Genomic DNA, 15,367 nt, shown 5'->3' with positions numbered 1-15,367 from the left:
TCTGTTGTTTTCAACTGTCACTAGCACAGAACATTAAATACTCTAGGAGGTCACTAGCCAGTTGTCAACTTGTCAGAAAGTTGTCTAGAGGTCTCATAGGTTGATCTTGTTTTTACTTAATTTAAAAATGACTGCATTCGAAGAATTTGGTGTTTTGCCCGAAATAGGGAAAGCTATAGAAGAAATGGACTGGACGCTTCCAACTGATGTACAAGCCGAAGCTATTCCACTTATTCTCGGTGGTGGTGATGTCCTTATGGCTGCTGAGACCGGTAGCGGAAAGACCGGTGCTTTCTGCCTTCCAATATTACAAATAGTTTGGGAAACATTAAAAGACATACAAGAAGGAAAGACAGGTAAAGTTGTAGCTGCAACTTCGACGGAATGGACGATGTCGTTATTCGACCGTACGGATGCACTGGCTGTCACTCCAGATGGTTTGCGGTGTCAGTCTCGAGATCAAAACGGATGGCATGGCTGCAGGGCCACAAAGGGTATTCACACGAAAGGAGCTTATTATTACGAAGCTATAGTTACGGATGAGGGCTTATGTCGTGTAGGGTGGTCCACTCAGGCTGTGAGTAATTTAATTATCTATGTAATATTAACTTCTTAAATACACACTATGTATGTAACTAATCAAATAAGAATTTAATTAATGTTTGCCTTTTTTTGTTCGTATGAAATGTTACACAATAATAGATTTAAAACTTTACATGTGGTTATTATCAATTTATTCCGTATTATGCTATTTATAAGTACACCTTTTATATTTGTTAAAGGCCCGACTAGATCTAGGCACAGACAACTTTGGCTATGGTTATGGTGGTACAGGAAAGAAATCAAATGCAAAAAATTTTGAAGACTATGGCACCGCATATGGAAAAAATGATGTTATCGGTTTGTGTTCCATGATAACTTTTATATACTCCTACACACACAGTCAGAAGTTAGTATTTAAGCTAAGGTTTTGAGTAATTAAACCTATATGAGCTTAGTATTATACTAATTATATGTGGAAAATAAAATACTGATATCTGACTAAGTGTATAAGAGGAATCAAATTTGTAATGTCCAACAGTATTATAAACTTTTAAATAATGCTTTGTAATTATTTTTAGGTTGTCTCCTAAATCTGAATACCGGTGAAATATCTTTCACAAAAAATGGTGAAGATTTAGGCGTGGCATTTAATCTGAACCAGTCACGTCGCTGCGATTGCTACTTCCCCGCTGTTGTTTTAAAAAATGCAGAGATGAGCTTCAACTTTGGAAAAATACCATTTGTGGTATGAGCTTTATCTTTACTCTATAACACAGCTCATCCCATTTCTCAAGCCCACGGTTGACTATCCAGAGACCAATCAAAAGGCTAAAGAGAGCTCATGTACTCCCTACTCTATTTCCCTCTAGTCATCACTCCAAATGTCATTCTTCATTCAACTAATGTGCTTATAGTCTGGCAACTGATTCATCATTACAGCCTATACAGTCCACTGCTGGACATAGGCCTCCACAAGTTTACGCCAAAAATAACGTGAACTCATGTGTTTTGCCCATAGTCACCACGCTGGGCAGGCGGGTTGGTGACCGCAGTACTGGCTTTGTCGCACCGAAGACACTGCTGCCCGTCTTCGGCCTGTGTATTTCAAAGCCAGCAGTTGGATGGTTATCCCGCCATCGGTCGGCTTCTTAAGTTCCAAGGTGGTTGTGGAACCTTGTTATCCCTTAGTCGCCTCTTACGACACCCACGGGAAGAGAGGGGGTGGCTAAATTCTTTAGTGCCGTAGCCACACAGCACTGGCAACTGATTACATATATCCATATAAATTTCAAAAAAAAAAAAAAAACTCAAAAATGATTTATCCTAGAATATGAGCAGTATGTGATTATTTTGATATTTATTTCATATTTCATTTCTATTTAAGACTCCCTTTGCTTGAACTATTTATAGTTTACAAAATTTTAGATATTTTCTGACTCCACAAACATTGTTTTGCCATATATATTATAAACTCCCTTAATCACCTCCCGCCTGATAACTTAGGGGTATTGAAAATAGATTTGGGCCGATTCTCAGACCTACCCGATATGATGCACTCAAAATTTCATAAAAATCGGTCCAGCCGTTGTTGAATCGTTTGTTTACGAACATTGTGACACGAGAATTTTATATATTTACTTATATTATAAAGCAGAAGAGTTTGACAAATTAAATTTGGGATTTGAGATTTTTTTTCTTTTATGTTACTTCATCACTTAACAAAATATTTTATTTAATTGTTCATATCCTTACAGTATCCTCCCAAAGGAGATTACATAGCAATCTGCCAGGCTCCAAAAGAATTTGTGAAACAAAATGTTGTGTCAGCAGTAGCGTCTACTGGAATAAAGCAAGTTAACAACGCTCCCCAGGCAATCATTATTGAGGTAATTGATATTTTGTAACCCTTTAGACAAACAAGTTGCACTGTATACTTTTCTCTTGTGAAAGTTTTATCAAAAATTAGCTCAGTTTGTTGCTTACTTCCCTCTTATTTGTCAACATATTGAAATACTCAATATATTTATTTTAACTAGCTGACTTTGCTGTCGTGATATACCATTTTTTTTTACTCTTAGTAAAAATTACAAACTTACATAACAAGTTTTATGCCCCATAAAGTCATTTAAAAGAGATACACATTGTCATTTGTTATATGAATTTGAAAAGAAATTAAAAATGAAGTAGTTTTGATTTTGTTTAAGTTATTATATAGTTGAATGTGTTAAGTAACTTAAATATAAAACAAAAACCTAGCAAAAGGACAATACACAATAGATTAAGAACCGAACATGAGAGAACAAATCTACTTAATACTCCTTAGATTGATAGAATAAAAAAAAAAAATAACTTAAGACTTTCTTTTTTTTTTAAATTTTAGCCATCAAGAGAATTAGCAGAACAAACCTGCTCACAAATAACACTATTCAAAAAGTACCTTAACAACCCTAAAGTGAGGGAACTGCTTGTTGTCGGCGGTATTAACGTTAAGGATCAGATCAACCAGTTGAACTCCGGTGTAGACATAGTTGTGGGTACTATTGGGCGGCTTGAAGACCTTATTCAAGGAGGTATCTACATATTTTATAATAGTATTTATAAATTTATCGTTGTACTATTTATAATATTCGTATATCTATCGGAATTGGAGTTTTTATTAAGTATAAGTTTATTTATTTTACAGGTTATTTAGCTTTAACTCATTGTCGCTTCTTCGTACTGGACGAGGCTGACGGTCTCCTGAAGGCCGGTTGTGGTGAGTCAATCGAGAGACTGCATAGACAGATACCGAAGATTACATCAGATGGCCGGCGCTTACAAATGGTCGTCTGTTCGGCGACACTACACGCTTTCGAAGTTAAGAAAATGGCGGTATGGTATTCTTTTTTCAGTAATATAAACACAAATTTTTTAAAATAGAATATTTTTGGGAATATCTTCTTGTAAGGATACACATTTAAATGTATTGTATTTGAGTAAAAACGTCTAAAATTGAATAAAGTAAATTTATATCGTTAGTATTTTTTAGTCTAGCTTATTTGTATCGAAATTGTGCTAATTTTATTTCATAAAAAACGTCAACTGACGTAAAGTTAGGCCCGGAACGTTTTTTGAAGTCCATAAGAAGGTTCATGTTGATTGTTAAAGCGGCTGAGTCGCAAAAATTAAGCAAACTCACTTTCAGATTATGCAGGCCTATGCCCAGTAGTGGGATATTACAGGCTGAAGCCTATTCGCCTCACACTCAACGGTCCCCTTATCGGAGTTTCGAAAAGACCCAATAGCTGTCTATTACAAACGGATAGACAACGCAAACACCTGTACAAATTTGGCATGAGTAGATATGATTTCTTGCGAGGCTTCATGGTGTAGCAGGGTCTATAGGCTACGGTAAACACTTACCATAAGGTGGTCACAAAAAAAAATAAGATATCGAAAGGTCAGCTCTGATATTAAGCTGGTCATGGTCTCACAGGAGAAGCTGATGTACTTCCCCACGTGGGTGGACTTGAAGGGCGAAGACGCAGTCCCGGAGACTGTCCACCACGTGGTCGTCAACGTGGACCCCCAGCGAGATCGCCTCTGGGAGACGCTCCGCAGGTACCTCTCCCCTTCTTAAGAACAAATAAATATCTTTTGCATACCCACACAGCCATCTGTTCCTGAGGTAAGCAACTTATTGCTTGCATTATAGGTAACTGCCGACTGATATAGCTACATTATTATACATATAAATTATAGGCCTATGCCCAGCAGTGGTATGTTATAGGCTAAATCGTATCGTAATCGTAAATTAATATAGATATTACATCCAGACTCAGGGCAGGATCAAACACAACTTCCGAAGCAGAAAGCAGGGCTACTACAAACTGTGCCCACGGGCTAGTCGTCTAGTTCTTTGTGTGTACTAACTGGAACTGTTCGTGAGCAAAACGATTAAATTTTTGCAGAAAAGGAATTGCTTCATTAAATTTTACAGTTAGCAGAACAAGATATGTACTACTGTGTATTTACTCAAAATGTGAAATAGTTTAGCACTTCAACATACGAAGTCTTGTGCCGTCAGACGCCGACGACTTTGGAGGTCGAAGTTTCATCCGCATAATTTCCGATTCTGAAAGTGTAGTGACCGCTGGCAAACTGTTGTGTTACTCTGAATTTTCAACTATCTTTATCTTGAATAATAAGTTTTGTTATTATCGTTTCGGTAGTTTTTACGTGAAATAGTAACAAACATACACTCATCGTCATAAATTGTTGCATTTAAAATATTTATAGAATATATTCAATGTACAGTCACCAGCAAAAGTTTTTGGATTTGCTTTTGTTTCTTATAGACAAATACAGACTGATGGTGTTCACGCAAAAGACAACATTCGTAGCGGAAATACTACCCCAGAGACACTGTCCGAAGCGGTCAAGATACTAAAAGGAGAATACGTACTCAGAGCCATTCAAGAACACAAAATGGACAGGTAAAAGACAAAAGATACGAAACGTACGAGTTAATTATTGATCTCTCTCTCTTGCCCCTATAGTAATAAACGAAATGTAACTCTCTCTCTCTTTCTTTCCTTCTATCTTCACTAGCCTATATCTCCCTCTCGACTTCCGTCCGCTTCGCCCGACCACACTTTCCGTAACGCTCTCGTCACGTATACACCAGCTCTCTCCCCGAGTGGAGCGTGCGTAAGGAAGTTTGAGTGAATTAATCGACGATCGTAGCTGTTGTTCCCCCCAGAGCGATAATCTTCTGCCGCACGAAGCTGGACTGCGACAACCTGGAGCGGCACCTGCGCGGCGCGGGCGGGGCGGGCGGCGAGCTGTCGTGCGTGTGCCTGCACGGCGACCGCAAGCCGCAGGAGCGCAAGCACAACCTGGAGCAGTTCAAGCGCGCCCAGGTGCGCTTCCTCATCTGCACCGACGTCGCCGCGCGCGGCATCGACGTGTCCGGCCTGCCTTTCAGTACGACTAACATTTTATACTTTTCTCTCTTCTCTCCCCCCCTCTCTCCCTCCCACCTCCCTCTCTCCCCTCTCCCTCTCACCTCCCCCTCTCCCTCTCCCCCCTCTCCCTCTCCCCCCTCTCCCTCTCCCCCCTCTCCCTCTCCCCCTCTCTCTACCCCTCTCCCTCTCCCCCCTCTCCCTCTCCCCCCTCTCTCTACCCCTCTCCCTCTCCCCCCTCTCTCTACCCCTCTCTCTCTCTCACACTTCTTCCCACTCTCTTCTCTATTCCTTTGACTAGCTAGCGAAGTACGTGACCCTGCAGTTCAGCTCCGAAGATGGGTCCGATTATGGGTTTAATTCTGGCCTCGAGTCTTAGTGTGATATGTATGTATTTCTCTCTTTTTGTTCCTCTCTCTTTACCTGAGAAGAGAGATAATTCCCTTATTCTATCATATAAAATATACTTCTACAAAAATTGATATTTTTAAATTTTGCTACTTAAAAAATATTCAATGATAACGTGTCGTTTACAATTTTATTTGCATAAAAATATTTATGTAATGTTTTCAGTGATCAATGTCACGTTGCCGGACGAGAAATCGAACTACGTTCATCGTATCGGTCGCGTGGGTCGCGCTGAGCGTATGGGGCTCGCCATCAGCCTCGTGTCCACTGTGCCCGAAAAGGTTGGTTTATATTTACAAAATTACATTAAAGTGAAAACTCAATTGAAATTGTGTATACTTAAATATATTTAAGTGCTTTATTTACGTCATTTACGTAAGTAATTTTTAGATTTTAACATATTTAACTGATACAGATTAGCTCGAAAAATAATATCTAATAAAAAAAACCCAAAACACATTTTGAATTTTATGATTCAAAATTGAATGTTCATTAAATAATGCTTCTTTAACCTCTCACCAGTCCAGTAGTTTGTAAGTGTATTCATTACAAACAAGAAAAAAGATAATTGTTGGCGGTTTTTTTTGGAACGCAGATGAACATAATCGACTAGCGGACCCGACAGACTTCTTTCTGTCAAAAAGATTTGGAATTTGGCAGTTTTTTGTTCCTACCTATTTTATAGTCGGCGCAAAAAATTCTCCAGACCAGAACCATCACCCTGATGATAGGGGGTGTGTGAGGTTCAGCTCGGGTGACCAAAGTATCTTCGCTTCCACGAACTTTGGCCACCCTTCTGTGACCCACTTATAAAACCCGCCTGGGATGTCTGTCTTCAAACTAAGAGGCGAACTTAGGGTTCAAACCTGATTGGAAAATAATCTAAAGGTGACAAATATTTAAAAATTGTGTGCCTCAATGACATAACATAGAGATAGACGGGTTATTGAACGACGTGATTGTATTTAAAAGTGCGCCGATTTGCCCTGATCGTGACGTGATATTAAATTAATAATTAAAGATAATAAAACCCCCTTTTTAACGCGATTTGTTTGACGGATGTAATGACTTGAAAACTAATGCATTTTATGTCGCGTGCCGAAACTAAAGCAAAAGAAAAATAATATCGCGAAGCTAACCAAAATAAAAATCAGTACTAATGATCTAGGGCTCTTACATTTTTTGACTATTCAATTTGGTCGGGTTCGCGATATTATCACTTGTTGAGTTTCGGAACGCGACATTAGATCGTCCAACGCGAACACATACACTGTTTTGATAGATATGATTGAATTTGAACTTTGCGCATCGATAATAAAGTGCAAATTGACTCTTTGACGTTAGGAACACACCTAAATTGCTTAGACAACAGTGAGTGCTTGTAATTTAATATGAACTTTACTGAATAGCAATAAAGTTCAAATTGACTCTACATTTTAGATAGAAAACGTTTGTATGGAAAAAAAAGAGTTGTTTTTAGGGTTTTCCCGGAAATTATTCGACGAACTTCGCCTTCAACGAACATTAAAAAAAAAAAAGAATTGGTAAAATTGGTCCAGGCGTTGTTGAGTTATACGCTAACACATTTTGCGATTCATTTTTATATTATAGATTATTTTTTTTTTTTTTTTTTTTTATATAACAATATATATCCACGGGCTCATAATGCCCGTGCTTTTATTATTCCAATATTAGTTTGTTAGTTTCTATAACTTGGTACTTACACATGCAACTTAGAGGACTAATTAAACTAGACTTAGTATCTCTAATCCTACGTGAGTCCACCGACCAAAAATTTAAAGTTATACTAAATTTACTTCTATATATATTAATTACTATATATTATATATTTTTTGTATTCCTACTGTCAGTTTTATTATCTAAGTTTATATTTACACTTATATACTAGTTACCGTATATGTACACTTATGTCCTAGTTACCTTATATATACACTTATGGCCTGCTGGCCTACTTACAATATACACTTAGCCTAGGTTACTGTTAGTAAGATTTTTTTTTTTTTTTTTTTTTTTTTTTTTTTTTTTTTTTTTTTTTTTTTTTTTTTGTAGTCAATATTATATAATTTATCCTAATTAATTTGGTACACATGTAAAATTATTTTGCACACGTTTTGTAATATGTAATTAATACTATTTAATTTAACACTAACTTTATATGTTTATGTACACCCTATTTCTTTACTGAAACTAATTTCTTCACACGCCAAAAGTTTTCAACATATCGAGCACACTCTCAGTGACGGCTGCGTCTCTGTGATGAATCGCCATCTTGAGACTGTGCTCGAGTATTTCCTTGTCCGTGGTCTCCACTGCCCTCGCCACAAAGCGACCAATTGCGTCGTCCCTGTCGTCGGTGTAATAGACACAGGTGTTGGTGTGTCTAGTCACCGCGACTACAGCGTGCGAAACGCTGTCGTGGATCCTGAGCCTCCTCGTCTTCGTCTGGAGGACTATGACGTCCTCGTAGGTCTGGCCCTGCGCCTCGTGGATGGTTAAGACGCGCGATCCCTCCCCGGATCCGTATCCCTGGTCAGTCAGCAACCTCTTCTCCTCTTGCGTAAAGACCAGGTATAAGGTCCGGTCTCTTCCTGCAGGAATACGCGCGCCCGTGAGGCTCTCCACTCGCAAAGATCGGATCTTTGAGCTTGAGCTGTACACGTCCTTATAAACTTCGCTGATGGCAAGGGCGACGTCTTTGGGATTACGATGCGTGCATGACAACTCGCACGAGATGGTTGTTATCTGGGTTGGTCTGCAGTACCGCATTTCGAACAGGTTGTCCCTGTCGATGTACGGCAGCTGGTTTATGTCTCCGATGAGGACCACCTTCTGTGCTCCCGATAGTCGGGCGGCCATTACTATGGCTCCGAAGTGGTTCATGAGGGCCTCGTCCACCGTTAGGCGGTTGATTTTTGAGCCCTCTTTGAAACCATTAACTAGTACGGAGGCCATAGTACGCACCTTTTGCTTGGCTTTGTTGCCGTAGCGGTGCGCCAGTTTTTCTTTCAAGTCTTTGGCCGCCTCGACTGTGGTCGTAATCACGACCTCCGTGTCCTCATCGAAGTCCCCGACTATGCGAGTTGTCTTGCCGCATCCCGGTACCCCGTTTATCCACTCCAGTGATGGTAGTTCCCAGGGCACGGTCAGTAAGCCGTCCCGGTCGCCTGAGATGGTTTTCGCCATCCGTAGCATCCGGTCTCCCAGCATTACCTTCGTGCATCTGGCCACTACCACCACTGGGTCCCCTTCAGGTGTTTCGAAGGTTTGTGGCTCCTCGTCATTCCCCTCCGACTCGACTGCGCTCACGAAGCCTGCAGTGCTGTTATACGCTATTATAGATTATTAATACATCGTAACAAATAAGTAGGTATACAATCTTCTATATAAATAAAAATGAATGTTGCTAAGCGCATAACTCGAGAAGGGCTCGACCAATTCGGCTAATTTTTTTTTTGTTTGTTTCTTAAGGCCCACGGAAGGTTTTAATAATTAAAAAAAAATAATAATTTTACTATTAACTTTTGACAGGACAAAGTCTGTCCGGGCAGCTAGTTAAAAATAAAAACATAATACGAGTACACCTTTGTCGTGATATATTCTACAGTAAAAAATTGATTTCTATAAATGAGTATGTATCTGTAAAAATTATATTAAAGAAGTATTATTGTCTAGGTGTGGTACCACGGCGAGTGGTGTTCCTCGCGAGGTCGCAACTGCTGGAACACCAACCTGGTGAGCGACCGGCCCAAAGGTTGTTGCATGTGGTACAACGAGCCCCAGGTAAATCCCAACATAATATTTAAAATATTGTCCTACCCTCATTCAGTGAGTACGGAAGAGAATATATCAAATTTGGAGCAGTCCCACTGGAAAATTACCTCAGCCTTACAGAAGATCTTAGCTAAATAATACTGCTTTCAGTAGCGTTGTGTTCCTGTGGTGAGTAAGGTGGCCATAACTCTGGGGGAGGTAAGGGGTTAGGGTCGGCAAAATGCTTGCAATGCTCCTGCAGGAGTCCATAGGCTATGGTATCAGCTTACCCTCAGGCGGACGTTACTGTTGTTTGCCACTTTTATAGTATAAAAAAAGCATTCCTTAGAGCATTTGTTTTCGTTTTAAAGTTATTTGTCAAATTCTGTCACTTGTGTGATAAAATATTTTATTTCAATTTTTGTATAAAACGTATTGCATATAACACAGCACTGCAACAAGATAATAAAATTATGTGGTGTCATGGGACACCAGGTAGGAACGAAATTCTTTCGGATAGTATAGAAGCAACACAATTTGAAAAAAAAAATGTTTAATTTTATATATATTTTCTAGTTCTTGATTAAAAAAAAAAATAATTTTGTTGATTGGTTTTAATTAAATACATAAAAGTATTTAGGCAATTTAGTATTTTAGAAAATAACAAATACCGTAAAATAAAATAAATCCAACAAAATAATAATAATATTAATAATTCAAACTATTAAGTGAAATAAAAAAACATGTCTTTATTTATTTTTGTCGACGGTATAAAATTACATAAATAAATTTAAAAAAAAGTTTACTAGTAATATTTTAGATTTACAAACGTCATATTATACAGTCGTGTGACTGATATTACGTCACTTCCGTTATATATTTTTCTTACGGTTTTAGTATCACATTTTTTTCAGTTCGCTCGCCCAGCCAAATGTCAAGCCTGCCACAAGGAACTTCGTTCCAAAAGCATTCATTAGAGTAATAATATCCAAGCGTGGATTAATATTAAATTGTTTAATTTTAGTACCTTGCGGATATCGAAGATCATTTGAACATCACAATCCAACAAATAGAGCCCGACATGAAGGTACCGAGCAATGAGTTTGATGGCAAAGTTGTTTACGGACAAAAAAGAACGCAAGTCGGAACCGGATATCAGGTATTTGATAAACATTCTTCTTATATTAATATTATATTTATGTTATTATATATTGTTCGGTAAATATTTTTCATTGTCTTGCTTTTGATTTTTTATGTAAGTACAAGTTCACATTCAAAATGTTACGTTATTTTATTTATTATTATAGAGATTATTATTGTAATTTATTATTTGGTTGTGCTTTAAAATAAAACACAGTTCATTTCCATTTTCCACAATTCTACCTACAACAACATTTTAATTATATAATTTTTATTATATATATGTATACACTACTAGCTGACCCCGCAAGTTGTTTTTCCATGCATGTTATTAACCCCCTTTATCCCCCCCTTTTTTTACCTTAGGTGTATGAAAAATGTTGTCCGATTCTCAGACCTACCCGATTTGCACACAAAATTTCATAAAAATCGGTCCAGCCGTTTCGGAGGAGTATGGTAAATAACTATGTGAGACGAGAATTTTATATATAAGATTAGACTTAATAAGTATTTAAAAAATGTAGGTCAAAGAATTTAAATTTGAAGACGACTACTTCTAGATTACTTTAGCTTATTAGCTTTCAACAATTATATCATCTTGTAACAAAGTTATCGACAGACATATAACTAAACCTGCTAAAGCTATTTATTACTTACTACTTTTTTATGTTTAATAATGTGTTATAATTATTTAGGATCACGTGAGTCAGATGGCGCCGGTGGTGAAATCACTACAAGAATTAGAATCCCAAGCACAAATGTATTACTTGAAAATGCATCATAAGGTCGCGGTGGCTTAAAACACGTAATTAGTAATGTTTTTTAAAAATTTGTGAAGAGAAACCAGAAGAATGATAAATGATGGATTCCAAAAAGCATAAAATATAAGGAATGATTATATTAAAAATAATTTAATTGTATAAAACTCCATAAATATCAACTACTAATATTAAATTATAAACAGCTTCGCATTCGCATTTTATAATGATGGCGCAATACATGCTAAAAAAAAATGCAGATAAATTTACTAAAAAGTCGTCAATAAATTATTTTACAAAAAGTATGAGACGTGTTTTATTTTTCTATATAAATAAAGTAAACTCTTAATATCTTAGCTTATAATTATGACGACGCACTAGCGTAACGGTCACAGCCTTAAGTTTGTTGCGGGTAGGGATGGAAATGGCGCGAAAAAAGTCGACTTTTGACTTAAGAATCGACTTGGAATTTTTTGATTCACAAAGTCGATTTATCATAGCTAAAAGTAGACTTTTTGAAAATAATAACATATTTCTTTATTTTTAATAAGCGACTTATTTATCAGTTGCACATTTTATTTAAACAACTCACACAAGTTGTTTTTAACATTTTTATAAAAGATTAGCTATGCCCGCGACTTCGTGGAATTAACAAAAAATATTGTTCAGTTTGCAGTTAAAAAAAATCTAAAATAAAAATTGCCTAGGTTACTCCTTATTATATCAGCTATCTGCCAGTGAGTCCCGTCGAAATCGGTCAAGCCGTTCCAGAGATTAGCCAGAATAAACAGACAGATAGACAAAAATCGATAAAATGTTCGTTTTGGAATAAGTACCGTGTATACATCCATATGCTTTTATTTTAATATTAAAAACAGACACTCCGATTTTATTTATTTGTATAGATATATTCTATATAAAAATTACACATAGTATGGCACCGAAAATAAGTTTGTAGTAATAAATTAAATATTTAATTTAAGCAAACAAATAAATATTTACTATTAATAAAACATTAAAGTATCAGTTTAGAATTTAAATAAAGTATCTATGAGACATAAAAATATAAAAAACGTGTACCGTACTGTAGAAATACAAGTTGATTCAAGTGCTTAGGCGATAAACGGCTCCTCAGTTGGTTTGCAATACCGGTAAAAGATATAAAACGGTTCCAAAATAACGTTATTTAAGGTATCGTTCCATAAATAACGCCTGCCAAGACAAGTTAACGTTACCGTTTTTACCGTTTTATTCAATTATAATGATGTTGTGTTTTTATTATGTGTTAAAATAAAACAAGAAAGTGTTTCTAATTTTTATTAGCTACAATTCATTTAATTTAATATTATTTTTATAAACAGAATTAAAATATTATTCGGAAGAGGTATTCAAGAAATGTGTTTTGACTTATAAGCTCTAAACACCCTGTCAAAACCAAACGACAAAATTTTAAAATATTCTAAATTTATTTACGTTGTTTAAACTGAAATTTTGATAACATTAGCCCATGATATATAGTTTATTGCAAACGACCGTCAGAATCTTGTCGGTTAAGCGTATTATAATAATAATTGACGTAATCTTTAAAAGAGTAAAAACTAACAACTAAAACATTTGTTACTAAATTATTAATTTGGTAGAATCTGTGAAATCTTGAAAATCCCTTCTGTTCAGTTGAAACTATTACTCAAACCATGCTGTAATAGCTAACTCTATCGTCTTCTTACATACAACAATCTGAGATTAAGTTAAATAGAACATTAAAATATTTTAGAAATACAAACTTTATACACTCACCCGGCAAGACTCTGATATCCGAAAGTGGTCACTTCTAGCCTATTAAATATTATCAATTAAACAAAATATAAAACAATTTTTTTCCAAAATATATTATTCTATTTAATTAACATTATTCTACCATTTTAAATTACATTATATAGTTAGATCATTGTTTATGTAATTAACAAAGTTCACTTCAAGTTAAACATTACACGATTTCTTTTATATTATTAAAACACAGTACTTATTCGAAGGCAGTATTATATTAGTGATAGAAAGATTAGTAAATCCCAAAAGGCGTTAATACATTATTAAATAGGAATAGGAACTACACAAAGCAATGCTATTTATAGCGATAATGTTGCTGGATTGTAACAAAATTATATTATACTAATTTCAAATTGACACATCTCTGTGGAACAGTCCTAAGCGAAATATTTTTAAATGCCGAAAATTCAGTCTTGACATACATTTATTTAGAGAAAGTAAGTACATTAAGAAGAAAAATGTGTAGTTATACTTCATAACGCACCTAAGAAGTTATAATTCATTGGCTAGCTAACTTCACGTTGCTAACATCTTCGTTGACTAGCTAACTTCAAGGTGTCGGTTTTTTTTTGACGGTGTTCGAGTGCATCGTAAAAATTTACTCTCCATCATTTTTCTCTAACGCGCCAAAAGTATAACTTCAAAAATAATAAAAAAAATAAACTCGATTTATTTGTGTAAATTTTTTATACTGATAAAACTGCACTACAAATAATATTATAAATCCAGCAGCATTACTTTAATACAATTCATACAAATATCAATCAATTTTACGTTTAGAAAAAGTTAAAATAACTAAAAGACCTATCAGTCGTTACTTTTTGGCTTAAAATTAAGAAAGGAAGAAACTTTATTTTTATATATTATAGTCGAAGTGTTCTTATTCTAAGTAGCAAACATTTACGACTGAAAAATCACTATCCTTCATATACCATCATGAAATAGTACAATAATTTGGTGATTATCTATTTCAATAGTTATATTTATTATAAAAATCGTTTGTATTACAAATTCTCCTAAGATATAAGGCTATGTAATCCCAATCTATAAAGATTAATACTAAACCTAACTAATATAGTTACTGTTAATAAAAATTAAGCATTAAATGTTTGCACTCAAATACTATTCATCAACTTGTGATGAATGTTCATAGCTTGGGAGAACATATCCTCTTAAACCCGTTCCTATAATCAATAAAACTGTTATGCTAACGAACCGTTTAATAACAAACAACTCGAGAGCTAATTGAACCGTTCTATGGGTATAGAAACCGAGCTTTAGATGTACAATTCGCAGCCTCTATCACAAACGCTTATCAAGAATCAACTAATTCAAATCTTTCTATCGATTTCGTAATATTTAGAATATCAATAAAAAAAATTAATACAAGGATTCTTCAATCAGTTGCCTGATCACAAATCACAATGGACGTAATAACTTTTCATTACTTTTCAAACATTAACCTCGTACTAGGGCTGCCAAAACTGAAGTTTGACCAAAACGTCTCAAACTTCAAATATTTGGTGTAAATTTTAAGGCATTCAGATAAATCCGAAAAGATGGCAGCCCTGACTGTACCAAACAAGATTCTGATTAGTGATATAAGCGTTAATAGGACGTCATTTAGTACCAAAAATTAACATTAAGCAACACGAGACAACAGTCATATTTTCGCCAACGCCCATTTAATGAATACGACCGAAAATGATCTCATTTCGGTGGGTGTTTGTTCAACTAACAAAGCGTACAATATTTTTAGTTAAGACACAAAACATATATACTTATGGATACAAGCGAGCGGCATTAAATTAAACTACATACCATTTTATAGACAAAAATCTGTCAAACAGAAGATATAGTTTAGATAGGACAAGATAGGTTTATAGGTTAGGACTGAACTTGAACTACTGTTTCTGTTTGATTGACTTTTTTGTATACAGTTTAGAAATTGTAGTATTTGTGACACAATTTTATACC

The 15,367-nt window shown here is 35.6% G+C and overlaps 1 protein-coding gene across 1 annotated transcript; it reads left to right on the top strand.

Annotated features, from left to right (window-relative positions):
* Window positions 1–65: 65 nt before the first annotated feature.
* On the top strand, window positions 66–11,865 carry LOC123663227 (ATP-dependent RNA helicase Ddx1). The gene is made up of 13 exons (XM_045597921.1): window positions 66–577; window positions 783–900; window positions 1,122–1,288; window positions 2,298–2,429; window positions 2,924–3,113; window positions 3,227–3,414; window positions 4,019–4,143; window positions 4,881–5,018; window positions 5,285–5,508; window positions 6,060–6,175; window positions 9,588–9,695; window positions 10,690–10,824; window positions 11,501–11,865. Exons 1-13 carry the CDS (start codon window positions 128–130, stop codon window positions 11,603–11,605), a joined length of 2,196 nt encoding a protein of 731 aa, XP_045453877.1. The 5' UTR covers window positions 66–127; the 3' UTR covers window positions 11,606–11,865.
* Window positions 11,866–15,367: the final 3,502 nt, after the last annotated feature.

The sequence above is a fragment of the Melitaea cinxia genome, chromosome 20, assembly GCF_905220565.1.
Source record: "Melitaea cinxia chromosome 20, ilMelCinx1.1, whole genome shotgun sequence".
Classification (NCBI taxonomy): domain Eukaryota; kingdom Metazoa; phylum Arthropoda; class Insecta; order Lepidoptera; family Nymphalidae; genus Melitaea; species Melitaea cinxia.
The sequence above is the reverse complement of the archived record's forward strand: the minus strand, read 5'-3'. Positions and strand labels throughout refer to the sequence as shown.